The 23,385-nt window shown below is 40.9% G+C and overlaps 1 protein-coding gene across 1 annotated transcript in view; it reads left to right on the top strand.

The window, feature by feature from the left end:
- PHLPP1 (PH domain and leucine rich repeat protein phosphatase 1) overlaps positions 1 to 23,385 on the top strand; it is a 216,323-nt gene that overhangs the window by 174,127 nt on the left and 18,811 nt on the right. The window contains exons 9-12 of the mRNA XM_073332220.1: positions 538 to 633; positions 4,117 to 4,272; positions 10,849 to 11,049; positions 12,274 to 12,436. Of these exons, the coding sequence (XP_073188321.1) occupies positions 538 to 633; positions 4,117 to 4,272; positions 10,849 to 11,049; positions 12,274 to 12,436 (616 nt within the window). The remainder of the gene's footprint in view (positions 1 to 537; positions 634 to 4,116; positions 4,273 to 10,848; positions 11,050 to 12,273; positions 12,437 to 23,385) is intronic.

Here is a 23,385-nt window from a genome sequence, read left to right as displayed (position 1 = left end):
CTATTAGCTTTTTTTGGTTAAAGATCATTATTTGAATAAATCCAAAGGGGACACAAGTACACGAATGACAAAGGACTGTTGATTTCTTTGGAGTCAGAAATATTGTTCCCCAATCTTAAAAATTCTGCATGCAGCTATATTAAGTTAGATGCCTAGTTGTGTATCTGAGCATTCAGTTAAGTGCTATATCTGTTTTTCCTTGTACTAGGTGCTTTACAGTTGCAAAGAGGAAAGTATTTGCAGTATTTCTATGCCCAGTTTCACCTTTGTGCATGCTTTCAGTGTAGAGTTTGAAAACTTACCCTCTTCTCCATAATGTTTAGTTTATAAAATAATTGGCTGCTTTGTTTCCTCTTTCAACCAAAATCTTACTGTCCTCAGTGTTTTCTCAATAGTGAGAGGATCTACAGTTCCCACTGGGACCTGTGTGTGCAGCAGGCTTTGTGTGTGTGTATGTATACAGATGAGTGTTCGATTGTGTCAGTAGCAGTCTTTAAGGACTACACCTTCGTTTGATCCCTGTGTTCATCCCCATAGAAACCACCTGGAAAGCCTGCCTGAGTGGGTATGTGACAGCAGAAAACTAGAAGTGCTGGATGTTGGCCACAATCAACTATGTGAACTGCCTGCCCGGTGAGTCCTTTGGACCAGGTTACGTCACTTGGGACAGGATAATCAAGTTCAAAAATAATTGCTGATTCAGTGTTTAGTGTGTTCCGTTGACTGACAACCTTGTTTTATCTTTTGATTGATTTTATTTTTACCTCATGGGATTGTCGTCATGCCATAAGCTTCAGCACAGCCTTTCTTCTTTATTTTCATGCAGAGAACAATGTCTTTGAATTCCAGAAAGAAGTTCTAAAGCTGTCTATGCAGCTATTCAGAGAGGAAACCTTATTAAATATTTACAACCATAACTTTGAATGATGCTTTATAGATTCAGAAATTACAACTTAATTCTGTTCCCCTAGAAGCCCCAAATAAGGCTCCATGGTGCAAAGTAGAAACATAGAGCAATCCCTGCCCTTAAGGACATTACCCACCTATTTGACAAGACTCAGCAAATAGTTGAAACAAAGGGCTGGGACTTTTGTAGGTTTGTACAGTAAGTTGTTGGATAGTCAGCAGTATTCTCAGGTAAAAAGATGGGCCCTGCCCCCCAAGAGTTAGCTTAACAGACAAATATAAATTATAGCGAAGAGAAGAAGGATCTTAATATTTTCATATCTTTTGTAAATAGCACCTTGAGACAACGGGAATTAGCTGACACATGAGTGGAGGTCAGTTTGGAAATCAAAGTGAAAAGTGGGTTTTGAGGAGGAATTAGAGTGAAAACGTGTGGCTCATAGGAAGAGGGTTGTCATACCTGGCATAGGGAGCAGCATGGAAAAAGACATGATGAGCGTGGGAGAAGACACAGGCAGCAGTCATGTGGTGAGAAGAGTGGGTGAAGGGATGAGGGGCATATCCATAAAAGTGAGGATAAGTTCAAACTTCTTATGGAAAAAGAGCCATTGTAACAACTCAAAGGGATGAGACATGGGAAAGGAAGATTTTTGGTGCTGTGTTGATTACATGGCAAAGAAGAGTGTTAGGGAAGCCAGAGAGGAGGTTATTTTAGTCCAGGTGAGAACTGTGGTGTGAACCAAGGACTTTGCATTAGAAATAGAAAGTAAAGGCAGAATTTAGAAATATAGGCTGAAAGAAATGTGAGAAAATGACTTGAGCAACCTAGCAGGCTAACGTACATACTGTTAATTCTCTAGAAATGCTTTGTTCACATCAACTGAAACTGCATTACTCATAAGAAAAATATGTCCAGTTGCCTTTCACTTGTATTTTAGAACAGCAAAAACTATCAAGGCATACATAGGGCATCTCTGGAGATGAATGATTGGCTGAAACTAATGGCTCCAAGGTACAATCAGCATGCATCTTCTCCCATCTTCCGATTAAATGCCAGGACATGTCTTAAACCTCGGTAGCTCTTCCTGATAGCATATGCTTAGGTAACTTAGTGATATTATGCTTATTGATGGGCCCACCCCAAAACATTGGCTCTGAACATCTCTGAACTTCAGGCAAGTTTGGGCCTGGATTCAAGCTTTGATATCCATTCCCAAATGTTTATCATCAGTATCAACAAAATCCTCTGGCGCTTAGGTATAAATATGGTCTTCAGAGCATTCCCTTCTGCCCCCTTACTCCATCCCACTCTCAAAGGAAACCTGGTTGATTTGTTTCCATATTGTACAGAAGTGCCAGGACATGCTAAGTGGATGAAGAGCTCACTGTTTGGAGGAAGCTTAATACCATAAAAACAAGTGTCCATACTTTGATGAATAAAGAGCGAGAGTAGTGATTTGCTGGGAGCCTGGGGGTTGCACCCAGTTTGAATAAGCTGCAGCAGATTGTAGTTGCACTTACCTTTTATAACTGAGATATAGTCCTTCAAGCTGCGGAGATTACAGTCAAGATGGAGCAGAGTTTACAAAGAACTGGAGTCTCAATGTTCCCGCATCTCCCTAACATGCTGGGTTGCTACTCTGAAACTTGGGTAATCAGGTAGCTCAAGGAGCAAGCCAAAAAATTCCACTTTGGTTCTCCCAAAATTGATTATATTTCTTTTCAATTTAGCTTCCACAGAAAACTTTAAGCTTTTGATATTCCATCCTGATTTGGGACAGAAACGGTTTCCAATTTTTTTTCACATTTGCTACGTTCTGTTTTGTTGGCCAGCTTTAGTTACTACATTTTAGCTAAAACATTTTATGTTGACAACATTGACCATGCCTATGAGAAACAAAAAATAGAAGGAAAATTCCATAATTCTTTTTCTCTTATAAGAGGCATTTTTGAACAAAATTGAGAGTTGAAGCAAAACAAAACTACTAAAATAAATGGGTTCAACAATATATTTCAGAGATACTTACCCCTATTGCTGAGTTGTCTTGGCTAGAGAAAGTGGTGACATTGATTTGTATTCATAATTACATAATGCAAGCCATCATTCTCCTGAACTGTTGATACTGGTGCTCACTTGTAGTGTCTGACTGCATCTGTCAAGGAAAAAGCCAGCATACTTAATTGATTACTTTGGCACACTTGCCCAATGACCTACAATGGCACTGCATAATAATAGTTGATGCATTGGGGTGGGAGGGAAGGCAGGATTCTTTGCGAGTTTATGGGTCTCCTGTGAAGAGGGGGAGGAAGGTTTACACTAATGCCGAGTAATATGTGACTCTTTGCTTGAAAGCAAGGTCAAAAAGGGGCTCAGTCATCTTTTGATTAAACTGTATAGTCACTGGACTACAAGACAGGTGGCAGATGAAGAATAATCTTTTTTTCTTTTGATTTAGTTTTCCTGTTTAAAATTGAAACTTGATCAGTTTGTGTTATCAGGCTTTTTAGGCCCAATATCTAAATTCCTGTAACCATTTTTGTAGGAACAGTTAGTGGTTTTGACTTACAGTTGACCACAACAAACCTTTTATTCTCACCCCAAGCCCAAAAAGAAGCAGTGAGGGGAACTTTGGGCCATCCGCAGCTTGTAAAAGCTCAAGACAGAAAAGCGGATTAGTTAAATTTCATTCCCTGTAGAACTGGAAAGGAGGCTTTATGTTAGTCTGGTATTAACAAAAAGAAAAATGGAAGCGGGAGGGGCAGCACAGTGGATTATGAGTCAGCACATGATCAGCACAGTGCTGCCACTGCTACTTTTTCAGGGTGGTTGGTGTTTCTCTCACTTTTTTTAATCCTTCATTATCTGGAGAGATCCCACAGGTGCAGCTTTCTGAAGTCACTGTTGGTAATTACCCACTTCACCAGTGACATCCTCTCTCTAGGAATAGCCTGTGGAGTCATCCGATAATCCTTCCTTGTCCCTTCCCCTCCTCCCCCAAATCTATCAACACTCATCCCTTTTTTGAGAGGTTGGTGGGGTGTGGGAAGACATTGTAAGGTCTCATGTATTATTAAAACCACACTTCTGCTAATCAGTTGTTTATAAACCACTTTTTGAAACAAGCTTTGGTCCCCTATAAAGTAGTAGTTCTCAGTGTGTCCTTATCTAATTTAGAATTACTTATTTTTGACATTTTATTTTTTTTAAAGGTTGTTTTGCACTAACAGTTTGCGTAAGCTGCTGGCAGGACATAACCGATTAGGAAGGCTACCAGAGAGGTTTGAACGAACGCAACTAGAAGTCCTGGATGTGCAGCACAACCAGCTCCTGGAGCTCCCATCGAACCTTCTTCTGAAAGCTGACAGGTAAATAAAAAAAAATATCTTTTTTGACAAACCTGATTCATTTTATTTCTTAGTTGAAAGGGTAATCTGAGGGTCCCTTAAATTGAAAGCTGTGAGCCTTCTGTGCTAAGAACAGATGTCCTGTCCAACCCACTAAAACAGAAGTAATTTTTTTAATTCTGGTTTTATGCTCTCATGCTTATTTTTTCTGTCACTAAGCTCCCACGGTACCCCTACACTTTGAAATCTAGCTACAAAGTAACATGCATGCCATTTTTTGCTATATGTTCCCAGACCCATTAGCAGCCATTTTTAAATAAACATTTTAACCTAGAGTGTGGAAGCTTCTTTGTGAATCAAAAGCCAAAATTTATTGTTTCTTTTCAGACAAAATAAAACCTGCCACATAAGATTGTCAAAATAACTGACAGTGGTTTCTTCTGGTCCTGCTTCTAAAATTTTCCTGCCTTTCAGTGTTTCACTAATTTAGTTGGTGGCATCACTTGATTTGATTCTCCCCCCCCACCCTCCCCTTTTATTTCTGTACTGCAGCTTCACATGCCTTGGAGTCTTTGTAATTTTGTTCCTGAATCTAAAGACACACATTTCAAAATGTACTTTAATTTGTATATGGTCTAGTGGCATGAAGAAGTATTTTAAAAACATATTTGTAGCATCTGAGTGAGGCAGGTTCTAGAGGCCTTTGATGGGACTACCTTGCTTAGCTTTTTATATTTCTCGTACCTTCATGCATCAACAATGGTCATAGGCTTACTGGTGACATCAGTGCTGCGTGTGACTTGCCATACAAGACTGTTTAGTTTGTTTTTTAAACTGACAACAGAATGCACAGCTACTGGCTTTCCTTGGGTGGGAAACCGAGCTGTTAATCTCACTGTCATTATTTAGACAAGGCTCATCTCCAAAAGATTGGTAGTATGTCAGTCAGATGGATGCCCTTATTTTGTTATAAATCTTTTATGAAGGCAGTGTTATATCTTCTTTTTTAAGGGCTCATTATGTGAGGGTTATAATGCTACAGGTTTGGTTGGGGAGGCGGTTTGCATATAAATTCCAAACTTAAGTAATTTGCTGTGCGGAAAACTATCCTTTAGACTAAAATTTGTAATGCCAAAAGGTTAATTTTCATTAGGAAAGGTTTCTTCAGTTCAGGTTGCCCAAGCATAGAACTTCATTCTTCATGGTTTTAAGGAATCTTTCAAATGTGCTTGTGCTGGGAGCTGAAATGGGGTTTTGATTTTAAAAGTTTGATTATTGCAGTATGCCCTCCATATTCAGCGCTATGTACATGCCAGGTTTGCTCGGCCAGTTTATTCGAATGAGTTGTTTGATATTATGGTTGGAATTTTGCAGCCACCAAACACGCAATTAACAAGTTAGGAAACATAACAATATGGCTACCACAACAACTGTAACTTCTTGCAGTAAATTTAACAGCCTGTATAGTAAAGAAAAATATTGCCTATATTTTGTGTGCAAAAGGACAGATTTATAGTTGCTGATGCAGGGTGACAACTTTGAACTTCCTGTCTTTTGTACATATAAAATCTCAACCATAACACTGCATGAACATAGAGCCTGCTCCTGCAAACATGTTCATAAGTGCACACAAGAATAGATTCATTTTGTTTAAAAAAAAAAAAAATCTAAATAATGTCCTGCACCCTCCCCAAACAGGAATATACATTTCTACTCAAGATTTTTTTAAAAGAAAGAAAATATACTCAGTCAAGCCTGGAGAGCAAAAAAAGAAATAGAAGTTTCAGAAAGCTACTCACATCTCTGAAATGGGGGGTGGGGAGGTAACCCTTTTCTGAATTAGATTTACCATCTGTTTGTGGCAAGATAGAGAAGCTGCAGGTGGAGATTGTGCCATAACATGCACATCTTAAAATCAACTGCAAAAACATTAAGTACCATAAAAACATTTGACTGAAATAAAGAATCAGAAGAAAATTCAGAACTTAAAGTAAGATGTAAATGACAGATTCCAAATGTTCTCTTCCCTTGCGTGCTAACATCAACTTTAGGTCCACTCAAGGGTCTGTGTTTTCCCTCTGCTACCTAGACATCCCAATGCATTGTAAAGGAGATCTCCTTTAGATACGAGTGATGTCAAGTATTGTTCCAGGAGCTACATGGGCCTTGTCTACTCTAGAATTTTTCTTAACACCTTCACAACTCCACTGTTGGTTGGATTATTTATGTAGACCTATCCTGGGTGTAAATTGTTACCACATCATCCAACACAGTGGTTCTCAAACTAGGGGCCCCGCTTGTTCAGGGAAAGCCCCTGGTGGGCCGGGCCGGTTTGTTTACCTGCCGCGTCTGCAGGTTTGGCCGATCGCGGCTCCCGCTGTCTGCGGTTTGCCACTCCAGACCAATGGGGGCTGCAGGAAGAGTGGCCAGCACATCCCTTGGCCTGTGCAGCTTCCCGCAGCCCCCATTGGCCTCGAGCGGCGAACCGCAGCCAGTGGGAGCCGCGATCGGCCGAACCTGCAGACGCGGCAGGTAAACAAACCGGGCTTTCCCTGAACAAGTGGCACCCCTAGTTTGAGAACCACTGACCTAACCCTAATCAGAAAAGGTATAGATGAGACAATAGTAAAAACGACACTTTGGCTGATCTACTAGTGCAGCAGTGACAGTTGAGAAAAAGGCCAGTGTGGATTAGGCCTCAGACTTGGAGAGTGTGAACGTGGGTCTTGTCTGGAAAATGTCTTTTTATTTCATGTTTTTAAAAACATGAACTAAAAGAATTGTAGTTGAAAAAAATAAGTAACCCTTTATCAAGGGTATCAGCTTAATACGCTGTACAACTGAAGGTGACTTGTTTCAACCAGAGCTGAATGTTTATTACCCCAGAGGAAACTTAGCACTTTGTCAAAGCTACAGAATTCCTGTGTGTCTGCCAGTGACTTAAGTTTTCTTTTTTATCTCTGTAACTGTTGTTAATTCATATTTCCTCGCTATTGTATTCTGGTATGTCTGAGGGTTGTGCAATCAAGTTCTTATGTTGATGATGTACTTTTTCATTTGCTTGTGGTGTGGTTGGTGTGTGTGGGCAGAGTGAAGGAAAAGCAATTAAGTTTGGACTAGGCTTTCATGCTTGACATTCTGGTTCCATCTGATAGTGATATGAGTGGGATATCTGCAGGCACATGGAATGGTTTTTGAATACAGGCACTGGAAAGATGGCAGTGCTTGTATCTAAGTAAATTCCCAGCACTGTGGCCTCAGAGGGCACTGATGGAACATGAAACAAATTTAACGTCGTAGCCGGCAGTGCCAAACCCACCTGGAGGTTTGAGGATGAATTATAATGATTCAGGCTATGTCTACACTGCCACTTACATCAGTAATAGCTTATGTTGCTAAGGGGTGTGAATAAGCCCCCCCACTGAGTGACATAAGTTACACCGACCTAAGCGCCAGTGTGGACAGCGCAATGTTGGTGGGGAGAACTTCTCCTATAGACATAGCTACCACCTCTCATTGGGGGTGGGTTGATTAAGTTGATGGGAAAGCTCTTCCCTGTTGGTTTAGGGTGGCTACTCTAGAGAGCTTACAGTGGCACAGCTGCACGCTCTCTAGTGTAGCCATAGCCTTGGGTAGGCCCAGTAAGTTAAATCAGCATGATGGAAATTTAGCTGCGGATGCTCATCAACTTATTTTATATACAACTAGTTTAGAGTTAATGGTTTGTTATTCCAAACCATCCATTCATTAAGCCCTCTGCTCTGAGAATATTGCCCTTTTATATATGGGTATGTGGTTGAGAATTGCTGGCAGAGTATTCATTTTTATGAATCCTTCAGTGTCCCAAAAACCAGTATCAGTTTGGAATGACAGCTTCTAAAGAGGAATGTTAATGAGCAGTGATGATCTAAGTTATAGATGGGGGGAGGGGGAATGAAAAACGTAGGATCTGATATCCTAACCACAAACATGGAAACTGTAACTATATACACTTGGGTTTAAAAAAAACAAACAAACCAAACCTGTTATATTAAGGAAAGGAAAGGCGGATAGAACAAATGAGCGTAGATTTGAGGATCCCAATCTTGAGCTGTAGGGAAGGACTGTGCCAGAATTCTGCTTGGCATAGAGGAGCCCAGGCTGTGGAATCCCTGGGCAGTGTAAATTTTAAAATGTCAGAATTTTCCATGGAACAGAAATTCCAGTTTTGACCAGCTCTACTGCCTTAGAATTGCTGCGTGCAAATAGCTTAGCCTCTCTGCTTTAGGGTTTCTGTATAGTTACTTTGTTTGGATTCATGCAGCAATAGACACACCTATGCAAAGCTCGAAGTGCCCCTGTTGCAAATCACAAGAAGTAAAGTAAAATAGCAGGTTATCCCTTTAAGCCAGCAGAACTTGGTCCCCAAGAAAGCTCTACTCCTCTCCACAGCACAAGTCCAATCCCCATGAAACCCCAACCTCTCCTGCAGGCCCTGCAAATGTGTGTGCCTGACATTGTGTTTTGAAAGTCACCAGAGCAGTTTTGGACCCTGTTGGAGGGCTGAGACCCCTTCCACAAGAAAGCTGTACTGCCAGACCTCTCTTCCAAAGGGATCAAGCTTGAGTAGCTCTACTGGTTGCAACTGTAGTAGTGCAGCACAGGAAGTAGGTGGTTGCTCAGTGGTAAGGGCCTAAACCATTTTCAAGACCGACCATTCAGTGAGGGTGGTTGCAGGAATGTTTAGTTCTTCGTAAATGTTGTTAAATCACTTAGAGCACCTTTCATTTGAGAATTTATTTGATCAGACCTGATAAAATATAGTGGACAAAAAAGAAGACTAAAAGAATGCTGTTGCCAATGTAAGTTATTACAGTAACTTCTCATATATTTTAGCATTAGGTGTGCATTCTTTTGATTTAGTAAAGTAATTTGTTTGGTTCAGTAAGCTTATGCTTTGTAATCCATTTTGGAAGAGACAATGTATTTTTGTTTGCTAAAGGATGAAGTCGAGAGTGGGGCCGGGGGGAGATTTGTTTAAAAAAAACAAAAAATAAAAAACCTTGCAATTGCAATCTTCTTCCATCAAGTCATACAGCTCCTGTGAATAACAAATGAGACTGTTGATTTAAACTGCGTTTTTCTGCGTTAGTGGACTCCTCTGGAATCTGTGTAAACTAGTTAACCTAGTTTCAGTTCTTCAGAGCTCCTGGAGGTTTCTTGTTTAATGGAAAGAATTTTTAATCCCTCAGCATTCTGTGTGACTTTTTTGTAGTGTGTAAACCCTTATTTTCTGTGGAGAATGTTCAACAGGTTGCAGCTGTGACTTCTCTTGGAAAGCAGTTTCATTCATTAATAAACCTCAATGTTTGGTGTGAATCCCCATGTAGTTGGATGACTAGAGAAAGATTTATCAGTATTTCATACCTTCCTCATGAAATAAATCAGGCAGTATTGCTTCTTCAGTCAGACACAAATACTTTATATTTTAAATGTGTTCTGTTCCCTTGTTTTATGGGTACTGACCTGCTTTCTTGTCTACCAAATTAACCTGGTTGATCTTCTGTTTCTTGAAAATAACTTTGACTGTTGCAGCTGTCATTTTTCATTAGTTGCTGAAAACCGTGCAGTTTGATCTCAAGAGACCGGACACTGTATATTTGCATGCACACTCCCCTCCCCCTCATTCTTCAGCAAAGTGTGTTCCTGAAGGCAGTCTCCTTGCGAAGGAAATAGTGGGATAAAAGTTCTTCCATTTCTTGTAAAATGTATGTGGCATTAAGATATTTTTCCAATAAGAATTATATCTATTTGCAAGATATCCCTGAGACTGCTGTATGTATCAATCTAGCACTAACATGATTTAAACAAATGCGAGTTCCTTGTCTACTGCTCTGTATAGGTATAGCACAGGCAGTGCAACCTTCTCCACACCAGTGTCAATTGTATTTCGTCTCAGGGCTGCAAAAGCTTTTTTGAGGGAGGGAGAAGGACTCAATTTTTCTGCTTATTCAGTGCTTGGCCTCTCATCTAGGACTGCAGAAGGAATTTAAGAAAGCCAACTACTTGGCTATGAGCATTGAGGGGGCCTGGTCTGGGGGCAAGATGTATCCATCCATCAAGAACTAGATGCATAGGCAACCAAACAAATATATAATAGTAACCTCTTCTTGTCACTATTAGTATCTGTCAGATTTTAAACAATGATGTAGAAGTGAAAAGTTTCAACTCCTAAGCCACCCAGCCCTTATTGCCAGGTATATCTTTATTATTTACCTTGCATGTTTGTATAACCAACTTTTCCATCGTAAACAGATGGTTCCATAGTGCATTTCATACTGTACATTAGAAATGCCATCTATGGTCCAGTGAGTACTAGAAAATGCTTTTTTATCCATGCCACCTCCAAGTGAACAAAGTCTCTCACTACTTTAAATTTCCATTTACATTGTTTAGTTTTATACATGTAAAATCATTTAACTGTCTTCTGACTACTTCCAGCAATTTTCTGCTTCTGAATGTAACATTCTGTAAACCTCTGGTGGTGGTGGGATTTATAAATGAAGACGGATGAACAATACAGTAACTCTTAACTACATGTACAATCTTGTTTTGCAGCTTGAGAAACTTGAATGCTTCTGCCAACAAACTGGAAACACTTCCTCCGGCCACCCTTTCTGAAGAGACCAACAGCATCTTACAGGAACTTTATTTGACCAATAACCACCTCACAGATAAATGTGTGCCCTTGTTAACAGGCCATCCACACCTGAAGATCCTGCATATGGCTTACAATCGGTTACAGAGCTTTCCTGCGAGGTAAGTAACTTCTTAGTGCTGCTTGTCTCTTTATTAGAAAGCAGTCTTAAGTGGAAAATGCAGAGTATATTTTCATAGCAAGGTTTTGCTCACAAATTGGAGTGTTGCATTTGTTTTTTAACTGCATGTGCGCATTTCCTGTACAATGGTGGGTTTGTCCATTGCCACTTGAATGTGTATAACTACATGCTGTCATGTTGTACACAGGAACGAAGACACTTTGTGTGGTGTTTTGTGCATTTATCTTTAGAGATTGTGTGCTTTCCTCAACTAAGGAAAATCAGTGCACTCTCCTGTCGCAGCCACATTATGGAAATCAGGAAGCTGTTTCCCACATAGTTAACATAACTTGGTCGCTTTCCATACACATACCAAGGCCTTATCTACATGGCAAAATTGACCACAATAGTTATTCCAGAATAGCACATCATGTGAAGGCTTATTTCGGAATAAGAGTGCCTTTTTCCAGATTAAATTAATGCATTTTCAAAATGTATTAAGCTAAAACAGAAAAAAACACTCTGATCGTGGAATTAGTGTCTGCATGGAGAGCTATTCTGGATTATCTATTGCACTTAAATTCACAACCTACCTTGATCCAGAATGTCTCAAGTGTGGACAAGCCAAGTGTAAGGCTGGGGATGCCACCGATTCCAGAAGGTATATCATATCTGTCCTGATATGACATTTCACACAGCCAGGCTACTGACACTGTTGCCCCATCACACCCTTTCCTTCAAATTCTCTCCCTCCTCCCATCGGTACCAGGGCACTACATGCCACTCCTCCCTAGCACACTGCTTTCAAGGGAGTAACACATGGGAGGGGAAGTGAGAATACGTGTTGCTCTGCAGAGAACAACAGAATGAGGGGAATTTAGCAAGTATTCTGCGAGAGGGAATTGAAGCAGGATGCCAGGGGAAAGGTAAGGAAAGAGCATAGAGTAGGAAAAGAAAAAAACTAATTCTAAAAGAGAAACGAACAAAAAATAGAAATAAACACCAGAAATTTTTAAATTAAGAAATTAACGACAAAATAGAACAAGTGAGACCTTGTGATGTAACCTTGCTGACGTGACATGATAGGAGAGATGGCACACAGTGATCTCTTACAACAATATGGGCCTACAATTAAAAAAAACCCAAAACACTGCTAAGCTTAAAATTAAAAAATAAGAATACATATAAAAAAAAATTCCTTAATCTCCCTTCTTTCTTTTCATAGTAAAATGGCCAAGCTTGAGGAATTGGAAGAAATTGATATCAGTGGGAACAAATTGAAAGCCATTCCAACAACCATTATGAACTGTAGACGTATGCATACTGTGATTGCTCACTCCAACTGCATTGAAGTCTTCCCAGAAGTCATGCAACTTGTTGAAATAAAGGTATGGAATGGATGCATTATTAAAAAAAAAAAAAAAAAAAGTTTAAAAAAAAAAACACACAAGTTTTGAAAGGGTTCTAGATGCTAGAAATAGCGTGAATAAAATGCCTCAAGAATGAGACCCCCCCATCTACACAGTCCGTCATACAGTGTGTTTGTAACAAGGCCGAGTTGTGTCTTTATAAGTTTGTCACAGCACACATGTACTAGTCGTGTATGTGAATCCCAAATCCATCGTGCTGAGTAACTCCTACAGAGTTTTTTACATTCTGTGGAAATATAGACAACTGTTACTGCCTGGTAGGACACCGTGCCAGAGGACATGAGGAATTCACTTTGGAATGGGCTGCTCCACAGGGCAAGAAGAAAGGACCTGCTAACCAAGCACTTTCAGCGGGTCCTATCTTCTTTGCAAAATAAGTATTAACTGTCTTCCTGTAACCAGGCTGTATATGTGATGAGTCTATACTTGTAACCATGACAGCTAACCATGTATGGAAACGAACAATATTTAGAGCCAGCCATATCACTAACTGGTTTAAAAATACCTTTAAAAGCAATAGAGCAGGCAAGACCTAAGGGGTAGTGATAGTATTCCAGAAGAGGAAAGATCTGGCAAATTATTTTGCAATCAACAGTCTCAGTAATATTTCGCAAATTGCAGCTCAAAAGCACATAGCTCTTTAAAAATGTTGTGTTGCTTAAAAATAATACAAACCTGAGTTTTCCTTAAGAGATTCTATCTTTGCAGGCATGCAACAACTGAACATGTTCAGGAAACAATTGCTTGCCTCATGTAAACTAAAATTTTGTCTTTTTTCCAGGCCATAACACAGAACTCTAACAGGGTCATATGCTAGTTGTCCAAGTAGAAAACATCTAAGGTATAACAAGGGCTGTCAATCGCTGTTAACTCAAGCGATTAACTCAACAAATTTAATGGTGGTTATTTTTTAATTGAATTATCACAGTTTTAATTGCACTGTTAGTTAATAATAGAATGCCAGTTGAAATTTATTATAAAAATTTTTGCATATTTTTCTACGTTTTCAAATATATTGATTTCAGTTACAACACAGAATACAAAGTGTACTGTGCTCACTTTATATTGTTTTGATTGCAAATATTTGCACTGTAAAAATAAAGTTTTTCAGTTCACTCATACAAGTACTGTAGTGCAAGGTCTTTATCGTGAAAGTGCAATGTTCAAATGTAGGGTTTTTGTTTGTTACGTAACTCAAAAACAAAACAATGTAAAACTTACAGCCTACAAGTCCACTCGGTCCTACTTCAGCCAATCAGTAAGACATACAATTTGTTTACAATTATGGGAGATAATGCTGCCTGCTGTTTATTTACAATGTCTCCTGAAAGTGAGAACAGGCATTCACATGGCACTTTTGTAGCCAGCATTGCAAGGTAAATAAGTTTTACATCCGGGATCTCAAACTCAATTTATCTTAAGGACAGTGCCAGTCCTCAAATCCTCCCAGTGGGCTAATAATGCCACTCATGCCACCCGGAACCAGCTGCCCAAAACTCCGCCTCCCCTAAGCTCCACCCCCCACCTGCCTAAGGCTCTGGGAGGGAGTTTGGGTGCAGGAGGAGGTCTGGGGTAGGGGAATGGGGTGCAGGCTCTGGGAGGGGGTCAGGGGGTGCAGCGCTTACCTGGGGCTCCAAGGCGGGGTGGGCTGGGGGGCCTCCGTATGCTGCTGCCCCCAGGCATCACCCCCATAGCTTCCCATTGGCCGCAGGGGCGCTCGGAGCGGGGGCAGGACGTGGAGGCACAGCCCTGCCCTGGGGCCGCAGGGCCGGCAGACACATGGAGTGAGCAGGCAGAAGCTGCTTAGCTCCGCTGCGCTGCCGGTGGTGAGTGGGGCCTCGGGCCATTGTAAATCGCCCGGGGGATGTGGGGGGGGGAGGGAAAGTGCCCGGGGGTGGCAGGCAGGGCCAAGGGTGAGACCTGGCCCTGAAATTGCTGAAGCCTTGCCAGCCAGAGGGCCGGGAGTTTGAGACCCCATTTTACATTATTTTATATTTGAGTGCAGTTACGTGTTTTTAATAAAAAAAAAAAAAATTCAATATGTAAGTTGCATTTTCACAATAGAGATTGCACTACAGTACTTGTATTAGCTGAATTGAAAAATATGATTTGTTTTTTACAGTGCAAATATTTGTAATAAAAATAATATAAAGTAAGCACTGTACACTTTGTATTCTGTGTTGATTGAAATCAATATATTTGGAAATGTAGAAAACATCCAAAAATATTTAAATAAACGGTATTCTATTAACAGTGCGATTAAAACTGTAATTAATTGTGATTAATTTTTTAAATCATTTGACAGCCCTATATAAAACACATGTGCCATCATAACACAGAGCAGGTTAACTGTATTTATCTTGAGACGTAAACAAGGTGGAGAGCAGGTTACTGTTGTTGGACCAAAATGCTTACTATACTACTCCAGCTGTTTGGAGGGTTTTTTTGGCTTGTGGAATAATATAGTTCTGAGAACAGTCTAAATTTTTCAATAAATCTGGTCATTCGAACAGTTACTAAGCTGCTGCTTGAGCATGAGCACATCTAAGGATGAGATGCTTAGGCTGGTTTTAGCCAGGATATGTAAAACAAAGTTGTGGATTTGGGATACTCCTCCCTCTTTGGAACAATAGCCAGAGGAAATTGAATGCCATTTAAAATTAATTGATCTTTTAATTAAAGGAAGGGTTGGGGTGGAGAGGGGCAGACTTTCCGTGGGAAACATTTTTGACAAAACCTATACACTTGTGCTTTTTTTTTTTTTTTTTTTTCAAAGAATAATGTAAACATGCTGATGGGAAGCAAATAGCTTTTCTTGTGTTTCCGCTCATAGTCGGCAAAAGCAGAAAGCCCTATGGAATAGTCAGTCTTCAAAATTCTTTTGAGGCATCTTCAGAGAAAACAGGTTAAGGATTTGTTTTTCATTTTGTCAGGAGTTGCTTAGGCCTCATATTAAAATAGACAAGAAAGCCATTCTTATCTGAAAATTGTCCTCTCAGTTTCAGAAACGCTTTATTAGAATATACAGCAAAAGATAGGAGGAAATACTGCTCTTGGGCTTTTTCTTTAATGTACAGAAAATACCCAGTTGGTACTTAGCCTGTTTTACCCAGGTGTAAAGAACATGGTGGTCTCAGTCCAGTTCCAATAAACAGGTGTTCACATAACTACTAACCTAGCTAACACTCTGAACAGAGAAGCTTTAGACTTGAAAAGCTTGGAGGCCGAAGTGCCCATAACAAATTTTCTGGACCTTAAAAGATGAACCTCAATTCTCATGGGGAGGAACCATCTGTTTGGAGCTTGAACTGCTGCTGATTGCTTTATCTGTTCCTTGGCTGTATAGGAAATTCAGTCTTCAGGACTGTCAATAATTCAGCGCCTCTGAAAAGTACCTAACTAAGTACCTAATTAAAGGTATGTCTTCACTACCAATATTAAAGGGCTGCCATAGTTGCAGCACCAATGCTGGGGGATAGGTCTCCCAGCGCTGTGAAAAAACCACCCCATGAGGGGAGCTCTCCCAGTGCTGGTGCACTGTCTACGCTTCCACTTTACAGCCCTGAAACATGCGTCGCTCAAGGGGGTGTTTTTTCACACCTCTGAGCGAGAAAGTTTCAGCACTGTAAAGTGGCAGTGTAGACCAGGCCGAAATTTATAACTTGTCTGAGGGCATGTTTTGTTTAATCTAATCCCTAAATCTTTTTATATAAAGTCTCATTGTATGAGAGGCACAGTGTGAGCGTCCATATACTAGGATGAATAGTGTGCATATATATACCATGTTATATCAGTAATTGTTTAAGCTATAAGAATGAAATAATGGTGGTGGCATTAAAATAACTTTTAAATATATCACGTAACTATATATGGCCTGAGGTAAAAGTAATTGTATTCTGTTTTCATGTTTAATTCTTCATCTTTTTGGGATGGTTAGATACTGAATTTCAAATACTGTATCATGAAACATGTGGGTTTTCTGCTTTGTGATATACCAGTTGCAGAAGAAAGGTAATGTAGATAATGGAAACAATTTTCACTTATGCTTCTGGAATTCTGAATTAAAAATATTCAATGGGGGCATTGAGAGCACAGCAGACACAGGCTCCCTGATCCAGGGCCTGGCCCCAAGTAGCCATTATAGGGAAAGTCTGGCTTTGGCCTTGTAGCCTTGGGCTGGAGGGAGCATTCTCAGTTGCTTTATAGGGATGGTGCATGTGCTGTCTGGTCAGCAACAGGAGCTTTGAGGGGATGGGGCATGCTTAGTGAGGATGGAATCTCTGGAGATTTTAGAAGCTGAAATGAAAATTCTCTACTGAGTATGTGTGAACTATTTTTCAGAGGCTTATAAATTGACCACAATTAGGTGAATTTTCACAAGAATGGCAAAAGACAGGTAGGTCCCTAACGCACAATTTGATTTCATTTGATTTAAAGGCCTATGTGGACAATCGTAAATTGATTTAAACCTAGTATATCAATTTTTTTAAGCAAATCATTTTAGAAAGTTGACACACAAGTTTGCATTGATTGAATTAAATCAATTTGAATGACACCTTTAGTTGAACTGGTTGTTGAGTGTAGTGCACAGGAGCTGGGTGGTGTTGGTGGCCTGTGATATACACGTTGTAAGACTAGATGATCTAGCCTTAAGCTCTTACTCTGACAGTGCAAGTTTTGTGTGCAGACCAGCCCTCAGCAGGGTGTCACTTAGCTGATCAAGATCATTATCTCTAGCCCTCAAAGGGTGGAGAATTGCTAAGAGTTTGTCACCTTGAGGACACAGGAAAGTATGTATCTTGATTACCAGAGACTGAGTACAGTGCACTTCATAACACCACGCAAACAAAATGAGTTTTTTCAACTTTTGCTAATTTTTTCTCCTTTAAATTATGGGAATAGGAGTCCTACATGTAGCTAGAGAATGGGTGCAGAATGATGTCTCCAGCAACACCAGTCATGGTGATCCCCAACTCTAGGGTCTGTGTTGCCTGTATGTAACTAATGGGAATTTCCATGTGTTATAAATTTTCTAAAGCATAACATATCCCAGCAGAATTTTTTTTTCCTATCCACCTTGAATTTTGTAAGGTTGAAAAACAATTGTTATAAAAAAGGAGTAATTTCCTAGCAACATGGCTCTGCTTTCTGGGTCAAACCAACTGGGATATATGTTGTTGCATACTTAAGCAAATTTCTGCTGTACCAACTCATCCTTTTGACTGGGTCCAGGTTTACCCTGCTGGTTTCACAGTATATATATTCTAGGTTGAGAAGTATCTAACTCTTCTGCTGTAATTACAGGGTCTCTCTCCAGAAATAACTGTTTTGGTTGAATCTCTTTATTATATGGTTGCTGTTGGAACACTTGACGATTGTGAAGTTTTCTCCTTGTCTATCTCTTTTGGTCTTTATAGAGATATTCCAGAGTATTAGTGAAGATCTGTTACAAGTAGTACTTTTTTGAAGAAGAGAATCTTAACTTTTGATAGGTGTTCTCTGAGTTATTATAGCTCTCCCACACTAACACAGTCATCTTCAGCCACAATTAGGGATACTGTAATGTGCCCATGAGCTGCAGACAAGACGTGACTCTTAGCCCTGGTCTACACAAAGACTTTAGATCGAATTTAGCAGTGTTAAATCGATGTAAACCTGCACCCGTCCACACGATGAAGTCCTTTATTTCGACTTAAAGGGCTCTTAAAATTGATTTCCTTACTCCACCCCTGACAAGTGGATTAGCGCTTAAATCGGCCTTGCCGGGTCGAATTTGGGGTACTGTGGACACAATTCGATGGTATTGGCCTCTGGGAGCTATCCCAGAGTGCTACATTGTGACTGCTCTGGACAGCACTCTCAACTCAGAGGCACGATTGTTTGCCGTTGCTTTGATGCAGGGAGGGGTGACTGACAACACGGCTTACAGGGTTGGCTTACAGGGAGCTAAAAATCAACAAAGGGGGTGGCTTTACATCAAGGAGTATTTCAGGCAGGATTTCACGGAGGGTTCCAATAAGAAATGGTGCACCTAAGTTATTGTTCTAATTGGAACAAGGAGGTTAGTCTGGCCTCTGATTGATACATGGCTAGATTTACCTCGCTGCACCTTCTCTGTGAGTGACTGCAGTGTGACCTAGAGGAATGAGTCCCCTAGACGGGGGCGGGAGGGGGGTTGGGGTTTGCAAATGAGTACAAAACAAATCTGGTCTATTTCTTGTTTTGATGCACTCCATCTGTCTTTTACATCTTTGGCTGGCAGCAGACGGTGCAGAAGGACTGCATGGCATCCACATCTCATGGCTGCTCGGCAGAAGATGGTACAATAGGACTGCTATCCATCCTTATCTCTTGCCTGCCCCGCAGAAGCTGATGCAATAGGACTGCTAGCAATCCGTATCACCTGCCTGCTCACCATAAGATGGTTCAATAGGACTGACTGCAGGACTAAAGAGAATGACCTGATCAAGTCACTCCAAATTTAGTCCCTGCGCCCATGTCTGCCCAGGCGCTCCTGATCAGCCTCACACAGGCGACCAGGAGCACCTCGGACATGACGATGATGGCTACCAGTCCTATTGCACAGTCTGCTGCCACAAGGCAATGGGTTGCTGCTGCTGTGTAGCAATGCAGTACCGCGTCTGCCAGCACCCAGGAGACATACGGTGACAGTGAGCTGAGCGGGCTCCATGCTTGCCGTGGTATGGCGTCTGCACAGGTAACTCAGGAAAAAAGGCACGAAACGATTGTCTGCCCTTGCTTTCACGGAGGGAGGGAGGGAACGGGGGCCTGATGATATGTACCCAGAACCACCCGCAACAATGTTTTAGCCCCATCAGGCATTGGGATCTCAACCCAGAATTCCAATGGGCAGTGGAGACTGCGGGAACTGTGGGATAGCTACCCACAGTGCAACGCTCCGGAAGTCGACTCTAGCCTCGGTACTGTGGAAGCGCTCCGCCGAGTTAATGCACTTAGAGCATTTTCTGTGGGGACACACACACTCGAATATACAAAACCGATTTCTAAAAAACTGACTTCTATAAATTCGACCTAATTTCGTAGTGTAGGCATACCCTTAGTAATAGCGCTGTCAGGACTGCTGGGTGACCGGCCGTGGCTGGAGGCACAGGCTGGAGCAGGAGCAATCTGTCAGAACTACCAGGTTCGTGGATGACTTGTGCTCTGAACACTCATCTCACAAACTTTGGAACACAAATATTTAAGATTCATCCTTCTTTTGCCTCCCCTCCTTGCCCAAACTAAATTTGGAGGGGAGGGAGGAGTCTGACTGCGTGGAAATCTATATACATTTGAGTAATCTTGGTGTTATACAGGCTGGGTTGGTACTACTTGCATTAAAATGACGCATCAGGCAATCCAAATCTGTAATGTGATTGAAATTAGAAACTTGTTCTTTCCTGTTTGTGTATGGAGTAGAGTGAGAGCTAGATTTGACTGAAGACACACCCTGTTATCCTTTGGGATAAGGCTGCAGAAATCATCCTAGCATGGCAACAAAGTTATGCCTACTGGTGTCAAAGGACTAGAGTTGCTGCGACAAGGCATTGCTGTGTTTATAGGTGCTAGGAGTTTCAGAGAGCTCTACAACCAGGTAAATCAAAGCTGTGTCATAGCCTTCAGACAGATCTGTGACTTCATAGTTTTGTTTTGGTTTTCCATTAAATCTTGAAAGGAGCTTTGAATAAAAGGGCAGTGTGTTGACATGGCCTTGAAAAGCCAGAGGGGTAATAAGTAGGGATTAGGGCTGTCAAGCAATTAAAAAAAATTAATTGCGATTAATCGTGCTGTTAAACAATAATAGAATACCATTTATTTAAATATTTTTGATGTTTTCTACATTTTCAAATATATACATTTCAATTACAACACAGAATACAAATGTACGGTGCTCACTTTATATTTATTTTTGATTACAAATATTTGCACTGTAAAAAAACAAACAAGTTTGTTTACATTTGCAGGAGATAATGCTGCCCGCTTCTTGTTTACAACGTCACCTGAAAGTGCAAACAAGCGTTCGCATTGCACTATTCTGGCTGGTGTTGCAAGATACTTCGGTGCCAGATGCGCTAAAGATTCATATGTCCCTTCATGCTTCAACCACCATTCCAGAGGACATGCATCCATTCTAATGATGAGTTCTGTTTGATAACAATTCAAAACAGTGCAGACCAATGCATGTTCATTTTCATCAGCTAAGTCAGATGGACCAGCAGAAGGTTGATTTTCTTTTTTAGTGGTTCGGGTTCTGTAGTTTCCGAATCAGAGTGTTGCTCTTTTAAGACTTCTGAAAGCATGCTCCACACCTCGTCCCTCTCAAATTTTAGAAGGCACTTCAGATTCTTAAACTTCTGGGTCGAGGGCTGTATCTATCCTTAGAAATCTCACATTACCTTGTTTGCATTTTCTCAGATCTGCGGTGAAGGTGTTCTTAAAACGAACAACGTGCTGGGTCGTCATCCGAGACTGCTATAACATGAAATATATGGCAGAATGTGGGTAAAACAGAACAGGAGACATATAATTCTCCCCCAGTCACAAATTTAATTAACACATTATTTTTTTAATGAGCATCATCAGCATGGAAGCATGTCCTCTGGAATGGTGGCTGAAACATGAAGGGACATGAATCTTAAGCGCATCTGGCACGTAAATATCTTGCAATACCAGCTACAACAGTGCCATGCAAATGCCTGTTCTCGGTTTCAGGTGACATTGTAATTAAGCGAGCAGCATTATCTCCCATAAATGTAAACAAACTTGTTTGTCTTAGTGATTGGCTGAACAAGAAGTAGAACTGAGTGGACTCATAGGTTCTCAAGTTTTGCACTGTTTTTTGTTTTTGAGTGCAGTTATGTAACACAAAATCTACTTTGGCTAGTTGCACTTTCACAATAGAGATTGGACTACAGTACTTGTATGAGATGAATTGAAAAATACTATATCTTGTTTTTACAGTGCAAATATTTGTAATAAAAATAATATTAAGTGAGAACTGTACACTTTGTATTCTGTGTTGTAATTGAAGGGAATATATTTGAAAATGTAGAAAAACATCCAAAAATATGTAATACATTTTAATTAGGATTTGGCTGTTTAACAGTGCGATTAAAACTGCGATTAATCGCACTTAATTTTTTAAAGTTAATCACGTGAATTAATGGAAGTTGTATGTGGCTGCTTAGTCATCTTTTAGCTAAAGGATGTGCATTTAGTTTTTTAATCATTTCTCAAGTCAACCCCTTCAGACCACTCACTATTCTTTTTGCTCTTTTTTGACACACCGCTAAATGGAGGTTCCTAGAACAGGGTACAAATATTAGTGCTTTCTCACAAAGACCATGCTGTTCCTCCTGGATTCGTGTTGATAAGCTTCTGGGTATTCTGCTCAAACTGCATTCAGGGGTTTTGCCAAATATTATACTGGCCTATATAATTTGCTGTCTACTTCCTAGCTTCCAAACATTCCCCTCCCATTGGGCGTTATTTTTCAGAAATGTATTGGCTTTTATTTTTCCTGAGCAAATTTGCTTGATTTTTGCCTGCTTTATTTTTGTCCCCCCCTCATCTTATTGGTGCACACCGCCCCCCCCCCCGCACCTTCCCAATATAGCACCAGCTACAAATTTAATATTTGTCTTCAAGATATTTAACAATGTTAATTAAAACTAGGTTTAATACTGATTGCTAATATTGATTCCCCTCCTCCCAGCACAATACTTTGCCATTTATAAAACTTTATTTTAATATCTTTCAGCCAGTTTTCAAACCTTGTCAGTGCTCATATCCAAGATAGTTTGAATTGACCCCCAAATAAGATTTTTTTTTATGCCCCACTGAAGTTCAGATCTATTGCATCTATTGTTTCCTTTATCTAGGATTGCCAGGCATCCAGTTTTCAACCGGAATGCCTGGTGGAAAAGGGACCCTGGCGGGTGGCTTCAGTAGCACCATTGACTGGGCTGTTTAAAAGTCTGGTTGGCTGCCCACAGCAGGGCAGGTAGGGGGCCTGCCTGGCTCTGCGCGGCTCCTAGGAAACTGCCAGCAGCTCTCTCCAGCTCCTAGGCAGAGGCGTGGCCAGGTTGCTCCGCAAGCTGCTCCTGCCTGCAGGCACTGCCTCTGCAGCTCCCATTGGCTGACCAGTGGGAGCTTTGGAGCTGGCGCTTGGGGTGAGGACAGTGCATGGAGCCGCCTGGCCCTGGCTCCACGTAGGAGCCAGAGGGAGATGTTGCTGCTTCCAGGAGCCGCCTGAGGTAAGCACCACCCAGAGTCCATGCCCCTGTCCTGAGCCCCCTCCCCACTCAAACCCCCTCCTGAACCCCAATCCCCTGCCTGAGCCCTGAGCCCCCTCCTGCACCCCAGACACTTCATCATCACCAGCGAGAGCCCACACCCCAACCCCCTGCCCCAGCGTGGAGCCCCCTCCTGCACCCTGAACCCCTCATTTCTGGCCCATACGCCCTCCCACACCCCAACTTAATTTAATTCCAGTTTCTATTCAAGTAGAGCTCAACACAATTCACAAGTAAATAAAACAGTAATTTAGTTAAAATGAAATGCATCGTTCATCATTTTCTAACCCATGCAAAATTTAAGAAACCTGTAAGTTATGCTATGTAAATGCTGAAGTATATGTGTATGGATATAGTGTATCTTCCTGATCAGCAAAACGAACCAAATTTAGTGGAAAGGGTATACTTTGAAAATCAACAAATTTTAATGGTTACAAACCAGTGAGAATAAACTTTTCTTTATGAAAATAAATAAAAAGTACAAATGCAAAACAAACTTAAAAAGTATTTAAATTATGGTTTCCTGGTTGCTAATTTAAATCAATCCACCTATGCTGATACAGACATTAAGACTAATAAGAAATGGGAGGG

The sequence above is a fragment of the Lepidochelys kempii genome, chromosome 2, assembly GCF_965140265.1.
Source record: "Lepidochelys kempii isolate rLepKem1 chromosome 2, rLepKem1.hap2, whole genome shotgun sequence".
NCBI lineage: Eukaryota > Metazoa > Chordata > Testudines > Cheloniidae > Lepidochelys > Lepidochelys kempii.
Note: the sequence above shows the minus strand (reverse complement) of the source record. Positions and strands in the feature narration are given on the sequence as shown.